This window comes from Meleagris gallopavo, chromosome 31, assembly GCF_905368555.1.
Source record: "Meleagris gallopavo chromosome 31, MGAL_WU_HG_1.1, whole genome shotgun sequence".
Taxonomy (NCBI): domain Eukaryota; kingdom Metazoa; phylum Chordata; class Aves; order Galliformes; family Phasianidae; genus Meleagris; species Meleagris gallopavo.
The window spans coordinates 2,352,041-2,369,143 of record NC_139434.1 but is presented as its reverse complement, the minus strand read 5'-3'; the positions used below and the strand labels follow the sequence as shown (position 1 = coordinate 2,369,143).

The following is a 17,103-nucleotide window of genomic DNA, read 5'->3' as shown; positions in this document are numbered from 1 at the left end:
CCACCTTTGGGTGCTGAGCGTGGGGGGGTTTGCACACGCGCGTGTGTGTGTGTGTGTGGGGGGGGGGGGTGTTTGTGCCCCCACGGTGCCTGTGGGGACAATGGGGACATTTCCGTGGTTGGGGACGGGGAAGTGACGGCGGGTGCTGAACAATGCGCTGGCGCCGGAGCCCTTCCTGCCCTCTCAACGCCAGGCCCCACGTTGGCCTGTGCCCCTGGTGCACACGCGTGTGCAAGGCACCGCCCGCTGTGCACGCTCACCCCGTGTCAGCACCGCGCATCGCACACAACGTGCCTCAGTTTCCCCTCTGTTCTGTTTCCCGTGGAGATCCTGGGCCTGGTGCCCCCACCCTTCCCCTCCCCCCCCCCCACAGTGCCTCTCCCTGCACCCCCAGCCCCATTTCTGCCCCCCATTCCAGGACACCCCCACAGCCCCCTCCGTCTCCACGGTCCCACCTCGGGGTCACCCCATGGCTGCCATCCCCCACAGCCCCCACTCCCTGTGCTCTCCCCACCCCCCCATCTCCCCACCCCCATCCTGCAGACACCCCACGGATGCCATCTTTGTGGCCCCCATCCCTCCACCCACCCCCCATTCTCAGAAAAGCCCTACACCCCTCCTCTGGGGGGGGGGGCACCCAGCGGCCTCCCACCTCCCCCTACCCCACTCCAGGACCCCTCATGGCCCTCCTGCCTCCGCAGCCCCCCTCCCCACAGACACCCCACCCTTGCATCCCACCCCCCCAAAGGACACCCCGTGGGTCCCCCATCTGCGCTGGGGACACCCCCAGCCCCACCCAGGGATGCCGATGCCGGGGTCAGGGCGCGGGTGCCCCCGGCTAAGTATGGCCAGGGCGTCCCTGAGTCACTGCAGGGCCTGGGGGGGGGGGGCCGTGGGGGGCCCCAAGCCTGACTCACCGCCGCCGCCAGCCCCTATATAGCCTGGGCCTGCAGCGGGGCCACGTCACCCCCTGCCCCCTCCCTCTGCTGGGGCACAGCAGCGTTTGGGGGGGCCGGGATGGGAAAAGCACGCGGGTGGCCGAGGGGAAACGTCCCCATGGGGAGCACAGGGAGACACGGGGGCACCTCAGGGTGGGGAAGGGGGTGGGAGTGGGGAGGGGGGGGCGCAGAGCTCGGTGACCCCGGGGGCACAGACGTGTGCCGGGGGTTCGGTGCTGCCGCGCAGGGGGTGCAGGGAACGCAGCCATCCCAGGGCTGGCGCGGGGCCCGGTGCCGTGCAGTGCAGCCCCACGCGCCGACTGCTTCCCAAAAAGGCACTGGAGCTGCAGGCGGTGGGGAGAGCACACAGCCGGGAAGGGGGGCAGCGGGTTGGGGGGAGGGGGGGACACGGGGACAAGCAGGGAGACGGGAATGCGTGGGGACACGGGCAGGGACGTGGGTAGAAATGCAGGTGGAAATGCTGAGGGACGCGGGCACGGGAACGGGCAGGGCTGCGGGCCAAGGGCTGGGGCACAGGGGCACAGGCAGAGCACGGCCAGAAGCAGGGATGCAGGGAGGGATGTGGGCACGGCGCTGAGCAGGGATCAGGGAAACACAGGGATGTGGGCACGGCGAGGACTGGGGACACCTGACGCAGCCACGGAGGTGGCACTGCAGGGACACACACACACGCACACACACACACACACACACGTGTACCCGGAGGCCCCACCGGGCCAGGAAAACACACACAGTGTGCAAACATCTGCACACACACCTGCACGCCGCCAGCCGTGCCCCATTTGGGTGCCAGCCCCCCCCCACTGCCAGCCCTCTCAGCTCAGCCCCACCGCAACCCTCTGACGTTGTGCAAAACCCCCCGGCACAGTGACACAGGCGGTCACAAAGCACAGAGGATGATGAGGGTGGCAGAGACGTGCCTTCCCAAGGCCGGTGTGGCAGCCCAGCCCCTAATTCCTCGGTGCATTGGGAAAAACATCCGGCCTCAATGCAGGAAAACCCCCCTCGCATGCACACGGACCCCCCGGAGCGACGCAGTGCTTGTGCTAAAACCACCCGTGAGCACTGGAAGGGCACGAGCTTCAGCTTCAGCACCGTGCGGTGACACGGACGCAGCGCTGCCCTCCTCACCCAGCCCCGCTGCTTTGGGCCATTTGTTGTTTTTCCACCCGATTTCCCGTTTTAACGAGCCCAGCTCGCCGCGCAGAGGCCAAGCCGTGCCCACGGAGCTGCGAGCTTTGGGGCAGGGAAAGTCCTCACCCCGAGCTCTGCTTTGTGCCCGGATTTCCCCCCCGTGTGGGGCTGTGAGCACAGCAGGGCACGCCCTGCAGGAGGAAGGAAGCTGCTCCCCGCTTCGTGGCCGCCCTGGCAGCGCTCAGCCCCGATTTTAGCAGCAGGAGGGGGACAGGTAGAGCTGCAGAACCAGCCTGGTGCTGGGATCTCATCACCGAGCCGAAAGCCAAAGTGCCAAAACTCCTCCAGAAGCTGCAAAGGGAGCGATTCCTTCGGGGAATCCCCCGGGGCTGAGCCTCACACCTCCCTGGGTGCCCAGCAGACACTCCGCAGACGCAGAACCTGCGGGATGCATCTCACAGCCAGCGACTTCAAAGCGCTCCCGGCCCTTCGGTGAGGGCAGACAGAGCTGCTTTATGGCCGGGGCCTCTTTGCTGCCATTTGCCTACAACTGCCAGACGTTCGTTAGCTGCTGCCCTCCTCCTCTTCCTGCCTCTTTCAGGAGCAGTTTGATGGGAAATTATTGGTTGATTTTTTTCCCCCCTCATCCGCCTTCACCGGGCCGGACGGCGGTGAATCACAGCAGGGAGATGGTGTGAGTTAAGGCGAGGGGAATTTTTAATGGCTGTCGTGCAGAAGAGCTCACGCTGCGCTGCCAGCGTGGCCAGGTACTCACTGCTCACATCCCCAGGGGGCCGCTGGCACCTTTGGGTGGGGGGCTCAGAGCCCTCGGTGCAGGTTGGGTGCCTCTGCTGGTCCAGGCGCTTGTGGCACACGTGGTGTTTCATCACCCCATGGAAGAGAACAGGGAGAAATGGTTGAAGAGGTTGAAGTACTCGGGGTTGGGGTTAGAGATATTGGGGTTGGGGACGGCAAGGCAACACCGAACAAGCAGGAAATCACCCCAAAATAGAGCGTAGAAGAGCCACCACGTTTTCTCCAAAGCACAGCAGGCTCCGTCTGCTCTACACAGGCGGTCACAAAGCACAGAGGATGATGAGGGTGGCAGAGATGTGCCTTCCCAAGGCCGGTGTGGCAGCCCAGCCCCTAATTCCTCCGTGCACTGGGAAAAACATCCGGCCTCAATGCAGGAAAACCCCCCTCGCATGCACACGGGAGCCATCTCAGCCATCCCAGCAGCTCCCTCCTGCCCTCAGCCCACAGCTGTCAGCTAGCAGCACCCTGCAAACGGCTTTTCACACCCTGGAGCGACCCAGATGGGAGCTGCAGAGCCTCTGCCTGCGTGCTGGAAGCAGGCGGTGATGCTCACTGTCCAAAACCCAGCCCGTTCCTCCCTACCTCCTCATGCCCTCCTTGGCCGCGGCCCAGGCAAAAGGAAAATCCGACGCTCCGACAGCTCTGCCAGGAGCAGCAGAAGTGGTGGCTGAGGAGCAGAGGCTTTGCAGAGAGGTGCAAAGGGAATTCTCCCTGCACGTGCGGGAGGAAACCGAGGATCCGACGCCGGATGGGCAACTGCTGCTTTGCTGCGGGGCGTCAAAGCGGAAAGCAAAGTCACTGCGTGCTGCTGCCTCCCCCAGCCCCACAGCTACACAGCTTCACCAAGGCCACGGTGTGGGGCGCAGCCCCGGGTGCAGTTCTGGGGTCTGCTGAGGGGTGGCTGACAAGCAAGCATCCCCCACGTGGGATTCAGAGCACCCCAGGGCGCCCCGTGGAGCTTTTTGGGACCCCGCTGCACGGCGAGGGCTGCAGTTCCCCCAGCATCGCTCCTCTGAGCGCACGGTGAGGATCCACAACTGCTTTCAACGGGGCAAAATAGGTGGAAAAAGGGGGGCGAAGGGGGGGAACGCCTGTCATTGACCATTCATTTCCCTGACAAAAATAACCCATTCCTTCAACCTACCCTGCTGGATCCACCCTCTGAGCAAAACTCTCGGCAAGTGTTGCAACGCCGTTGTTGGCACGGTTCAAAGCACACATGAAACTGCTCTGCAAAACCACAGGGGAGAGATGTCAAGCAAATCCGAAGCAGTCAGATGCTTTTAAACAAGCGAGGCACAAAGCCGGAGAAATTCCTCTTTAACCCTTGAGGAGCAGGGAGGGATTGGGTCGGATTTCCACCTGCGGGGCAGCGCTGTGAGGTGGGAGCAGGGGAAGAGGTTCCGCTGTGCGGCGTGGGATGGCAGCACGGGCAGCGGGGAGTGGGGAATGCTGGGGAGGAAAAGAGGAGATAAAGTCAGGAGGGAGGCCCGGTTCTCCCCGTGCAGGTGTTTATCAGAGAGTTAACCCCCCCCGTAAACTCAAAAAATAGGTTTTAAAGGCGTTCTCTGGGAAAGAAAACTGGGAGCTCAGGCGAAGGTAGGTTAAATCCTAACGAGGAGACGGGAGGAAGGAGCTCCTCCTGCTCAGCGATGAGGATTCAGACTCTGGATAGGAGATTGAGAGAGGAAAAGAGTCTCCCAGATGGGCCGAGCCCAGGATGTGCAGATTCTGCCAGATGTACATTAAAAGGAGTTATTAGCTGTATAAAAAGCGCTCTGCAGCTGCAATTCTGGCACCGGCGAGGGAGGAATTAATTGCAACACCAGATCACTCCTCCTCTGCCCAGCCAGGAGGGACGGACGCGACCCCGCCTGCGTGCTCCCCCCAGCCAAAGGGGGAAGGATAAATAGCTGACCTCTCTGTGAACTGCTGCAAAAAGCAGGATTTCCCCCCAAACTGAGCCCCGCGGGGTCCCCACGACTGCCTTCGGTGAGATTGTCCTGGCTGGCGTGGGTTAAAGCGTGCTGGGGGTGGGTGGGAGCCCGGCCAGGGGAGGCAGAGTGACACAGACATTCCCATTTCCATCCGTCCCGCCCCAAATCCGGCGCCTCCTCCGACTTCTCCTCACCTTCTGGCAGAGCCGGGGATCTGTGGGTTCCCCCCACCCAGAAACATCCTGTGTGAAAGAAAAAATAGAGGGGGGAGAAATTAGGGAGCGGGGTGGAGGATTGGGGGGGACACTCAGAGCTGCTCATGGGCTGGCTGGTGTCACAGGGGACGTGGGGGACACTCAGAGCTGCTCATGGGCTGGCTGGTGTCATAGGGGACGTGGGGGACACTCAGAGCTGCTCATGGGCTGGCTGGTGTCATAGGGGACGTGGGGGACACTCAGAGCTGCTCATGGGCTGGCTGGTGTCACAGGGGACGTGGTGACACATCTTTTGGAGGATCGTGCAGGGTGGGGGCTAACGAGGCTTCCTTCATTAACCCCCCCCCCCCTCCCCTGGGGTGGGGAAACCCATGGCCTGACTGCCCTGGTGATGCAGCCTGAGCACGAGGTGTCCAAATTGTGTAAGAGGCACTAAAAAATAAAACCCCGAGCTCAAAATCTGGGCAGCACCCAATGGTAGCAGGCTGCAAATGTTTCATTTGGTCCGGTGGGGGGGGGAGGCTGAAAGGGGGTGATCTGGTGCACCAAGGGGGGGTGGGCAGCAGACCCTACATGTCAGGGGAGGGGGTGCGAGTGGGAGCTGGGGGGGGTTGGGGTTACCTGGAGCCATTTTGGCCATGCCGGATGGTTCTGGACGTCCTTTTCAGTGCTGTCCCCATCTCAGATAAGGGGACAGGCTGAGGGGGGTAGCGGGGCACCAGTGACCTGGGGACACACTGCTGAGGGACTGGGATGTTATGGAGGCACCTGGGGACACAGGGATGCTATGGGGGGCAGTGTTGGAACGCAGGCTGGCCGTGGGGATGTACTGTGGGGGGTATGGAGACGTGGGCTGGCCCCAAAATGCAACTGCTGCTCCCCCTCCCCTACTGACTGTGCCACAAGCAGGAGCTGCACGGAACACACTGAGAGCACAGCCAAGCAGTGCAGGGGACAAGCAACACGGTGGACCCACGACATGCTCACACCAGGGGATCCTCTTTGTCCCCATCCTTCAACTCTCATCCTACTGGAACCCCCTTCCCCAACCCACCATGGTCCCCATTTTGCTGCTGTCCCCTATCAGCAAGGCCAAGCAGTTCCCCTCCCCAAAAGCGACAGGACACCATGCATGCTCACAAACCACATATTTCCAAAACGTTTTTAAAACCTATTCCTACAACCATTCCCTGCAGCGGATACCAAGCAGGCGCTGCCCTTGCTTGCACCGTGGTTCCCCTGGTCCTAGTGGGGAGGCGGGCACCACCTCGGCTGTGCCACCACCCTCCTTAGTCTGTTCTGCTCCTGCTGGCCCGGCCCCTTCACGAGGAGTCCTGTTGTCACCGTCGCTGCAGCAGGACCCACATCTTCGCTCCAGTTTGGGGGTGCAGTCAGAGCAGTGCTGGGGAGGAAAGAGAGCAAGACAAAGGGGTCAGGGTGGGCAGCACCTCGTGGAGGGCACTCTCTGCTCCACACACTCCTACCTGTCTCCTTGGAGGGGCAGCTCACTGACACTGGTGTTGAGGATAAAGGGTGCAGCTTCCTCCAGTTCACTGACCTCTGCAAAGGGTAACGAGACAGGGCTGTGCCAGCCTTGGGTGGGCCCGGGGGAGGCACCACTTGGCACCCTAAGGACACTCACCTGCCTCCCAGTCCTCTTGGCACGGGGGGGCCTGCCAGGCCACGGGGACCTTGGGTTGCTTTGCCTGGTCACCGGTGCACATAGACGACCCTTTGGACACAGAGAGCACAGTGGGGACGTGTGTCTGAGTGAGGGGGTCCGAGCTGCAGCGGGGGAGTGGCTGGCCGTGTACCCTGAGAGTCGAAGATCAGGCGCTGGTCGGGGCAGCAGGCAATGTGCCTCTGCAGCTCGGCCCGTGGGATCCTGTGCCTGGCGTTGAAAGGGCAGATCTCCATCGAGCGAGCCACCTGCGGGTTGTTCTGGGGGAAGCGAAGGAGGAGAAGGCGCTGAGCGCGTGAAGGGGGGCAGGGCCTACATCGCGCCTCACGGCCCCGCGGCGCCCCGGGGCCCCGCTCACCCGCTGGCACTTGACGAGATGGTAAGGCAGCCGGGACACCCGGATCTGGTGCGCCTTGTCGTAGGGACACTGGACGAGCGCCTCGGGGTCCATCTTTGGCTCCGCGTCAGACTCCAGCGGCCTCCTACCGGCCACCAAGCCCCGCGCTCCCACCCCCGAACGGCCCCGCTCATCGCCATGGCAACGCGGCCTAACTTCCGCCGCAGCCTGCGCCGCTCCGCTTCCGCCGCTGGGGTCGCCATGGCAACGCGGCCTAACTTCCGCCGCAGCCTGCGCCGCTCCACTTCCGCCGCCGCGGTCGCCATGGCAACGCGGCCTAACGTCCGCCTCGGCGCCGGGTGGGGGCACCTGAGCCTTGTCTTAGGGCTCTGGTGGGATTACAGGGCTCTGAGTAGTGCTGTGTAGGCGCTGGAGGGCGTTCTGCGAGTCTGCAGGGTGTAATGTGGGCCTGAAGGGTGTTACATAGCCCTGGGTGGGGTTTCTTAGGGTCTAGGTTGTGTTATGGGACCCTGTGTGGTGTAGAGTGGGCCCTGCAGGGTGTTACGGGGCCCCAGAGGGCGTTATGTGGGTGCTGGAGGGTCTTATAGGACCCTGTGTGGTGTTTTGTGCATCACATGTGTTGGTATATAGTGCTGGGCAGTGTTATAGGGCCCTGTGTGATGCTATGTGAGTCCTGGGTGGTGCCGTATGTATCCTGCAGGGTGTTGTGTGCAACCTACGGGTGGCTGTATGGGTCCTGGAAGGCTCTGTGTGAGCGTTGCAAGGAGTTATTAGGGCCTTGAGGGCTTAGTATAGGGGTCTGTGTAGTGTTATACGGTCCTGGACACTGTCCTATGGGCCCTGAATGGTGTTATATGGCTTTGGATTATGTCATATGAACCTACATAGGGCTCTGGATGTTACTGTATCGCTGTGAGCAGTGGCCCAGGATGATGACACAGGGCTGAGGCTGGTGTTAAAAGACCATGGCGGATGCCGTGTGGCCCTGGCCGGCGCTACGTGGCTGTGATCAGCGTCACACAGCGATGGCCTTCACTCAGGCAGAGTTACAGGGTCACAGCCAGTGCTACACGTCACCAGCTTTGGTGGCATCCCACAGCAGCGGCGTCACACGTCGGTGGCGTCACGTGGCCGTGGCCACAGCCCAGGAAGTTGAAGAAGGGGAAGTTGGTGCTGGGGGTGAGGGGCAGATCAGGGAGAAGGGGACACGGGGTGGCCCCCCCCGCACGCTGCCGGCATGTCGCTGCCCTCCGCCTACCAGAACAAGTTTGCTGAGAAGCTGACGATCCTCAATGACAGAGGCCGGGGTGTCCTCGTCCGCATCTACAACATCAAGAAGGTGTGGGGTGGGGCCGTAAAGAAATGGAGGCTGCTGGGCTGCGGCGGGGGGTGTGGTGGGGTTGTGGGGGCTCTAACTTTAGGATATCCCTGCAGACCTGCTCTGACCCCAAGACGCGGCCGTCCTTCCTGTGTGACAAAGCTATGGAGCCCTCTGTCAAGTTCATCAACAAGAAGTTTCCAAACCTGGACGTGAGGAGCAGCACGGTGAGGGACGCTGCTGCCCCAACCCTGTGTCACATCCATCCTGATTGTTCTTTTGTCATGTGTCACTTCCTTGTCGTGCCCCCGTGTCACCCTGCTTTGAGTCGCCCCGTTTTGTGTCATCGCTGCTTGGCTTCTCCTCCATCCCTGTCCCTGTGTCACCCCACCCTTTGTGTCCCCACTGTGTCACCCTACCTGGATGTTCCCTTCTATCCCTTGCAGCAACACCTGGGACCGGTGCACAAGGATAAGGGGGACATTGTCCGCGCGCTGGGACCCTATTACTACTCCTTTGTGGATGTCCTGGAATTCAGGGTGAGCTGTGGGGTGCTGGCGGGCAGTGCTGGCATTTCAGACTGGGGGGACAGCAGTGACGTTGTTGTGTCCCTGTCAGGACCACGTCTACGAGTTACTGAACACCATTGATGCCAACCAGTGCTTCTTTGACATTGTGAGTGCTACCCGGGGGGTGCCAGGAGGGCTCCTCAGGGGAGTTTGAGGTGCTCGCAGGGTTTATGGGGTGCACTTGGGGGGGTGATTGGTGCAGCCCGTAGCGATGGCCGTATCCTCACAGTTTCCTTGTCCCTAGCACGTCAACTATGACTTCACCAAGAGCTACCTGGACCTGATTGTCACCTACGTGTCCCTCATCCTGCTGCTGGCTCGCACCGAGGACCGCCGGCTGCTCATTGGCATGTACCACTGTGCTCATGAGATGAGCCATGGTGCCAGGTGAGCTGGCCGTCCCTGTGGGCTGTCCCCCCTGGGGCTGTCACTGAGGACTGTCCCCAACGTGTGTCATTATCTCTGCAGTGATTCCAGCTTTGCCCGCCTGGGCCAGATGGTGTTGGAATACGACCACCCCCTTAAGAAGCTGACAGAGGAGTTTGGACCACACACCAAGGTGGGCTGGGAGCTCCTGAGGGTTCTGCAAGCCAGCAGGGCCACATCCGTCCCCTACACCGGGCCCTGACCCATCCTATGATGTCCCCCTGTCCTCCAGGCCGTCACCAGTGCACTCCTGTCCCTCCATTTCCTCTTTGCACGGAGGAACCAGGGCTCTGAGCAGTGGCGCAGTGACCAGCTCCTCAGCCTGCTCAGCACTGCTGGCGCCATGCTGAGCCCTGCCAGCTCCGACACCGTGAGTGCCACCGCTCCGTGGGGACGTTGGTGCCATGGGATGCCACCTCGGGGAGGGTGCGGGAGGGCAGAGTGGTGACACCAGTGCCTGCGTCCCCAGATGGCCTGCGAGTACCTTTCCCTGGAGGTGATGGAACGCTGGATCCTGAGTGAGTCCTCGCAGTGCCCGCAGATCCCCCGTGTTCTCGTGGTGTCTGACTGTTCTCTGACATCTGTGCCCAACAGTGGGGTTCCTGGTGTGCCCGGGGGCTCTGGGGGCGTCCCCACAGTGCCTGGAGCTGTGGAGGTTGGCGCTGCAGGGCTCGCTCTACATCACTCTCCTCCGTGACGAGGCCCTACAGATCCACAAGGTCACCGAGGAGCTGCTCAGCAGCCTCAAGGGGTAAGTGGCTGCCCCCGGGGCTGGGGTCTCCAATGGGGGCTCTGCTGGGCACCAGAGGCTGTCTCGTACGTGGCACTGCCCAGCTGTGTTCCTTTTGCAGCTATGGGAAGCGGGTGGCTGATCTCAAGGAGTGCAAGGAACACGCCGTGGCTCACAGGTTAGGGGGCTCAGGGGGCTGGGGAGGGTCCCAGAGTGATGGAAGGCCCCATGACACCCCAAAGGTTTGGAAGGACCCGAGGGTCCCAACACATCCCAGAGAGCTGAGCGTGGCAGGGGATCACCGGGATCCCAATCTGTATTGACCCCATAGCACAGCTCCCACCTTTGCAATATCCCTGCTGGGTGAGCGGGGTGGCTGGAGGGGTGGTGGTGGGGGGTCTGAGCCCCACTGCGACCCTCCCACAGTGGATCCCTGCACCGGGGCCGGCGGGTTTACCTGCGTGGGGCCGTGCGTGAGCTTGAGGCACTGCTGGAGGATCAGCCTGGGCTGCTGGGACCCAAGGTGAGCACAAGGGGAAGGGGACAGCGTAGGGGGACGGGTAGAGGGGAACGCTGTCACGGAGATGGGTGGCTGCGAGGGACACGGTGAGGCACGGGGTGGGTGTCAGAGCTCTGTGGTTACATTTCGGGTCTGCGTGCAGCGCTGCGTGTTGGTAGTGCTCAGGGGTGTTGGTGGCAGCACCACGTGCCCCCTAACAGGGCCTGCTGTGCCCAGGCTCTCTTCGTCTTCATGGCACTCTCATTCTGCCGAGATGAGGTGAGCTGGCTGGTGAGGCACGCTGAGCACGTCACCAAAACCAAGACGCCGGAGGACTTTGCTGACAAGTAAGCGTGGTGCTGGGAGGCTGCAGGCAGCAGTGTGCGAATTTGGGGGTTTTTGCCCCTGTTCTGATGGGCATCTTTGGTGGCAGCCATATTGCAGAGATCCTTTTCCTCATGGAGCAGCTGCGGAGCCTGGTGCGGCGGCAGGTGGGCGTGCTGCGGCGTTACCACGTCCAGTACCTGGCCCGCTTCGATGCTCTGGTGCTCAGTGAAATCATCCAGGTACCACAGAACGCCATGCCTGGGGCTCTCCCTGCCCTATCCTGCTTGTCCCTGATCCAGCCCCTGTCTCTGTCCCTGCAGAACCTCTCTGTGTGCCCCGAGGAGGAGTCCATCATCCTATCGTCCTTTGTCAGTTCCCTTTCTTCTCTCTCTGACAAGGGAGGTAAGGACCCTGAACCTGCTGTGTGTCCCCGGGGACTGATGTTCTCCTGCCCTGCAGCCCAGCAGCAGTCCTGGAGCTATGCTGGGCACCCAGCTGCAGTCCCCTGGGGGCAGTGGGGAGACAGCAGCTCCTGGGGGTCCTGTGGGGTGGAACAGTGGCACCCCCAGCTGGCATCCACCAGTGTGATGCATCCAGACTGGCACCCCCTGGATCTATACCTCCCAGTCAGCACAAGCAACCTGAAGCTCACCCAGCCTGCCTCCCTCAGCAGTGTTTTCCTGTTTTCCTGCAGTCGATGATAAGGAGCAGTTTGATTTCACACCGCTCCGCCTGGACTGGTTCCGGCTGCAGGTGCTGTGCCCATCTCAATTCCCATCCCTGTCCTCGCTGCTATCCCTGTGCCAATCCCTCTCCTGTCTTCCCATCTCAATCCATGCCCCTATTTCCTTCCCTTCCCTACTGCTGTCCCCAGCCTTGTCCCTATCCCCGTCCTCATTCCCTTTTCCATCCTTCTCCCCATCCCTCACCATTCCACCATCATTGGACCCCATCCCTGTCACCCCCCCATCCCCAGTGCCCCCAGCTGTGCCCTGAGCCCTCTGTCCCCCTAGGCCTACACCAGTGTGGCCAAGGCTGTGCTGCCACTGAGCACCAACCCCGACGTGGGTCGCATCATGAACCTCATCGTCTTCCACACCAAACTGCTTGATTCCCTGGAGGAGCTGCTGGCCGAGGCCTCTGACCTCTCCAGTCTGTGGTGAGCTCCAGAGTTACAGGGGTCACCTTGGCTGCCTCCTGCCCCTCAGCACACGTGGGGAGATGCCCATGTGTTACGGGGGAGGCTGGGCAAGGTGAGGCGATGTGGACTCAGAGAATGTGGACACACAGGCGTGGGGGACGAGGACGACACACGCGATAGAGGAGCAAAGGTGCTGACAGACCCACTGACCCGTTTGTTCTGCCCCTCTGCCTCCCATCCCTGCAGCTTCTTCCCTCGCCCCATAGAGAAAATGTTTGTGGCAACGATGGAGGAGCCCTCGATGCTGCGTTACAGCATCGCCTTCCCTCTGCTCTGCAACCACTTCTCCCGCTGCGTCCACCCCATGTGTCCGGAGGAGGTGAGCCCTGCTGCCCAGGGTGACGACGTGGGGACGTGGGCACTGTGCCTGGATGCACAGTGGAAGGGGCCAGGCGCCTCTGGTGGCTTGTGGCATGGGATGGAGGATGGGGACGTGACCTCGGGTGACTGGTGGCACGCTGTGGATGATGTGACCGTGGCCTTTGTGCCGTGTGCCTGCAGGATGTCCCACGGTGGGGCCACGTTGTGACAATGCTGTGGATTTTCCTTTGCAGTATCCCCAGCTCCAGGCCACGGCGTTGGGGCTGTGCAACAAATTCCTGGAGGAGATGGCCCGGCAGGCCTGCGCCTGCATCATGGATGCCTGTGCTGAGCAGCACAACCTCAGTGAGCAGGTGAGGGCCTCCGGGGTCTCTGTCCACGTTCTCCTCAACCTTGGGACACCAGAGGCCGTGTGGGACAGATGCGATGTCCCTGATTCAACCTTGGGGATGGTGGCTGCTGGTTCTGGAGGCTCTGATCGTAACCTTCTGCCCGTGGCCACCAGCTGCTGCCCAAGCACTGCGCCTCCACCGTCAGCAAGGCTCGTAACAAGAAGACCCTGAAGCATCCATCCAAGAAAGGGGAACCTGAGCGAGGCAAACCAGGGGCTGAGAGCCAGAGGAAGGACCGGACCGTGACCACCAAGTGAGAGCAGGGCCGAGAGGGTGGGCACGGGCTGTGGGAGTGCAGAGCTGTGAGCACGGGGGTGGTGGGTGCCAGGTGTTGGGTGTGAGCGTGACGTGCCCACGATGGCGATGGGGACGGCCCCACGGGGCCGTGGTGAAGCTGACGGCATCTGTCCCCCCCCAGCATGGACAAGCTGCACCTGACGCTGGCCGAGCTGACCCTGAGCCTCAACCACGTGCCCAACTTCACTGTCTTCGAGCACACGGTGACGCCGGCTGAGTACCTCAGCAGCCACCTGGAGGCACGCTTCACCAAGTAGGCTGTGGGACACAGGGCCGCGTGCCGGGCAGTGGTGGGGAGGAGATCTTTGGGCCCGGATCTACAGCCCATCCTGTGCCTGCAGGGCCATCGTGGCCATGGCATGCTACAGCCAGGCCACGCAGGAGGTGGCTCGTCCCTCAGAGGTGCTGGCGGGTCTGGGTGCCTACATCACCTTCATCCAGTCACTGACACACTTTGTGGGCCTGGACACGGCGCGCATCATCCGCAGCGTCCTCCTGCAGCAGACTCAGCCCCGTGATGCCAGCGGGGAGCAGACCCTCACCACCATCTACACCAACTGGTGGGTGCCAGCACCCCCGGGTGCCCGGGTTATGTCCCACGTGGGATGTAGATCTCTGGTGCTGTGGGTCCTGGTTTGTCAGTGTCAGCACAGTTGGATGCTTGCAGGTACCTGGAGGCTCTGCTGCGCCAGGCCAGCACTGGGGCCATTGTCCTGGCACCTGCCCTGCAGGCCTTCACCACGGTGCCCCGTGAGGGCGAGCCATCCTTCAGTGCTGCTGAGTTCTCCGATGTTTCAGGTGAGGAATGTGGAGGGGACAGCGTGGGGGTTCATCCCCTCTGTCCCCCTATGATGTCCCCATCCTTGTTTCCATCCCCGCAGAGATGCGAGCGTTGGCTGAACTCATCGGGCCGTATGGCATGAAGTTCCTCAGTGACAATCTCATGTGGCATGTGAGCTCCCAGGTCGCTGAGCTGAAGGTAGGTTTGGGGCGTTGGGGCCAGGTTTGATGTGCTGACACCAGGCTTGTGGTCCTGGGACCAGGCTCAGGGTGCTAGGACTGGGTGTTGGAGCACCAGGGCGGGCAGTTCCACCCTGGGGACCATCCCAGCTCCTTGTCTACCCCTTGGGCTTGCTAACGAGGGCCAAGCTGGGGCAGAAAGCACCAGGACAGCGTTCCCACTGCTGTGAGGCCCCCGTCCATTGCAGAAACTGGTCAACGAGAACATGGACACGCTGGTCCAGCTGCGCTCCAGCTCCTGCAAACCTGAGCAGATGGCAGCTCTGCTGCCTCGGCTGACCTGTGAGTCTTGGCCTGTACGCAGACAGGCTTGCACGTTTGCACGCTTGTGCACACACACATCTCTGCTGACCCCTTTTCCCCCGCAGCAGCCGACAATGTCCTGAAGAGGATGACCATCATCGGTGAGATCCTGAGCTTCCGTGCCATGGCACAGCAGGGCCTGCGGGAGGTGGGTGCCCCCCGTGCCCCTCAGAATGGACGTGAGCCCCGCGGGCATCACCTTGGGTCCTACTTCACAGACTGAGCACTCTCTCCCTGCAGGTCTTCTCCCACCACTGCCCCTTCCTCATGGGCCCTATTGAGTGCCTGACAGACGTGGTCACCCCTGACACCGACATCCAGGTGGGCGCTGAGTGGGACAGGGACGGGGTGGCACCTCCTGTGCTTGGGACAGCTGTCCCCATGGAGGGCTTGGCTGTTTCTGCCTGGCACAACGCTGTCGGCACATCACGGTGCTGTGGGGCACTGCGTGGCGTTTCGTGAGACAGTGTGACTTTACATGGGGCTGTGTGCTCCAGCCTGGCATGTCTTTGTCCTCCCAGGTCACCCTAAGCATCTTCGAGCTGGCCTCGGCTGCGGGGATCCCCTGTGAGATCGACCCTGCCCTGGTGAACGTCCTCGCTGGCAGCAAGATGGGTACTGTGGGGTCTGCGGGGTCCTGGGGGGCCGTCCTTGAGATCCTCCACCAGCAGCATGTCACAGCCCCCCAGCTGCAACCACCCCCCCTGGGATGTCTCTCTGGGTGCCCGCTGTCTCCCCCCCTGGGACCCCCACCTTGTGTCACCTCCCTGGGGTCTCCGAGGTTTCCTCCTTGGACCCCTGACTGATGTCAGCTCCCTCTTGGGCAGATGGCTCACCCTCAGAGGAGGACTACAAAGTGGCCTGCCTGCTGCTGGTCTTTGTGGCTGTGTCCCTGCCCCTGCTGGCCTCCGACCCGGCGTCCGTCTACAACACCGAGATGGACGGTGAGGCTTGGCCGCGCCCAGCTGTGTCCCCACTCTCCCTTAGTGTGTGCCGAGACCCCCGAGGTCCCACAGCTGCAGCTGAAGGTCAGTGGGGACAGCAGGACCGTCCCCAACCCCGCTGTGTCCCCAGGCTACAACAACAACATCCACTGCCTGGCCAAGGCCATCATCCACGTGTCAGCCGCGCTCTTCACCCTCCACAATAAGAACATCGAGACCCACCTGAAGGAGTTCCTGCTGGTGAGGGAGGGAGGGAGGGAGGGAGAGCAGCCCTTCGTGCTGGAGGTGAACACGGCCCGGTGCTGATCAGGATCCATCCCTCAGTTGGCCTCCGTGAGCCTCCTGCAGCTGGGCCAGGAGTCGGACAAGCTGCGCGCCAGGAACCGCGACGCCGTCTCTCTGCTCATGCAGTTGGTGAGCGCTGGAAGGGACAAGAGGTCCTGGGGGGCTTCTGGAGGGTCCTTGAGGGGCCGCTGGGCTCCTGCTGCACCCAGCTTGCATGCAGCAGCCCCCAGCCTGCAGCTGCTTTGGGGTTCCGAGCCCTCAGCCCGCTCCTGTCTCCATCTGGGGGGCTGGATGTGGGGGCTGTGCACCCCCCGCCCTGGATTGGTATTCAGGGAGCGATCGCCCTGCGCTGCAAAGCAATTTAAATGCAAATGTTTCAATCTGTAGCTCGGGCTCGGAGGCATCCGGGGAGGGAGCACCCAGCTCTGCCTGCTTGGGGCAAAAGGAGAAACTGAGGCACGAGGGGAGGGAGGAAGCTGTTAACATCACATCCCTTACCTCTCCAGATTGTGGCGGAGTCGTCCTTCCTGACGGTGGACATGCTGGAGAGCTGCTTCCCCTACGTGCTGCTCCGCAATGCCTACAGGGAGGTGTGCAGGGAGAACCTGCTCAGCAGGCTCCCACCCCACTGAGGGCATCCCACCCATCCCCAGGGCTCACCCCCTCCCTCACACACCGCCCCGCCGCCCTCCGCTTTGCACCCACCTGCTGCTGGGTGCCCCCACATCCCATCCCCAGCATCACCTCCTTCACTGGGTGTCCCCACATCCCATCCCAGCATCACCTCCTTCACTGGGTGTCCCCACATCCCATCCCAGCATCACCTCCTTCACTGGGTGCCCCCACATCCCATCCCCAGCATCACCTCCTTCACTGGGTGTCCCCACATCCCATCCCAGCATCACCTCCTTCACTGGGTGTCCCCACATCCCATCCCAGCATCACCTCCTTCACTGGGTGTCCCCACATCCCATCCCCAGCATCACCTCCTTCACTGGGTGTCCCCACATCCCATCCCAGCATCACCTCCTTCACTGGGTGTCCCCACATCCCATCCCAGCATCACCTCCTTCACTGGGTGTCCCCACATCCCATCCCAGCATCACCTCCTTCACTGGGTGTCCCCACATCCCATCCCCAGCATCACCTCCTTCACTAAACGGTGTTTTCCTGGTGACTTCGTGATGCCCAGGCGGCCCTGGGGATGCAGGTCCTCGTGGGGGGCACTGAGAGGGGGATTCAATTGTGTCCCCCACTCTTTAGGGAACCCATCCACCGCGGGATCGATCAGCTTGAATTAAAGCTGCTGCTTCTTGCAGCCCCCAAAGCCCCCCAGCAGCCGATGCCTCAGTTTCCCTTTGTCTTTCCAGG

General features: G+C 62.2%; 2 protein-coding genes across 7 annotated transcripts; one reads left to right on the top strand and one right to left on the bottom strand.

Moving 5' to 3' along the window:
• Positions 1-2,788: 2,788 nt before the first annotated feature.
• Positions 2,789-7,320, bottom strand: GTSF1 (gametocyte specific factor 1). Of its 6 annotated transcripts, XM_085212140.1 has the most exons (11): positions 7,101-7,316; positions 6,876-7,002; positions 6,704-6,793; positions 6,546-6,621; positions 6,265-6,463; positions 5,683-5,829; positions 5,041-5,088; positions 4,272-4,361; positions 4,054-4,139; positions 3,492-3,676; positions 2,789-3,255 (listed from the first exon to the last, which is right to left on the bottom strand). In XM_085212140.1, exons 1-5 carry the CDS (start codon positions 7,191-7,193, stop codon positions 6,307-6,309), a joined length of 543 nt encoding a protein of 180 aa, XP_085068266.1. In that variant the 5' UTR covers positions 7,194-7,316; the 3' UTR covers positions 2,789-3,255; positions 3,492-3,676; positions 4,054-4,139; positions 4,272-4,361; positions 5,041-5,088; positions 5,683-5,829; positions 6,265-6,306. The 6 variants fall into 6 exon arrangements, with proteins under 6 accessions (XP_085068266.1, XP_085068265.1, XP_031413553.2 ...); XM_085212139.1 differs by having other exon boundaries at positions 5,683-6,463; XM_031557693.2 differs by lacking the exons at positions 6,546-6,621; positions 6,704-6,793; positions 6,876-7,002; positions 7,101-7,316 and adding an exon at positions 4,828-4,916 and having other exon boundaries at positions 5,683-6,310.
• A 51-nt stretch (positions 7,321-7,371) lies between these two features.
• NCKAP1L (NCK associated protein 1 like) lies at positions 7,372-17,070 on the top strand. The gene is made up of 31 exons (XM_085212136.1): positions 7,372-8,439; positions 8,535-8,645; positions 8,865-8,957; positions 9,037-9,093; positions 9,232-9,374; positions 9,456-9,546; positions 9,646-9,783; positions 9,883-9,931; positions 10,008-10,164; positions 10,265-10,321; positions 10,570-10,666; positions 10,880-10,989; positions 11,076-11,208; positions 11,290-11,371; positions 11,664-11,722; positions 11,983-12,128; positions 12,357-12,489; positions 12,725-12,844; positions 12,997-13,136; positions 13,302-13,433; positions 13,522-13,740; positions 13,848-13,978; positions 14,062-14,159; positions 14,389-14,482; positions 14,569-14,651; positions 14,744-14,824; positions 15,025-15,118; positions 15,331-15,447; positions 15,578-15,687; positions 15,772-15,861; positions 16,239-17,070. The coding sequence occupies exons 1-31, from the start codon at positions 8,338-8,340 to the stop codon at positions 16,362-16,364; spliced, it is 3,393 nt and encodes a 1,130-aa protein (XP_085068262.1). The 5' UTR covers positions 7,372-8,337; the 3' UTR covers positions 16,365-17,070.
• The last annotated feature ends 33 nt before the right edge of the window (positions 17,071-17,103 follow it).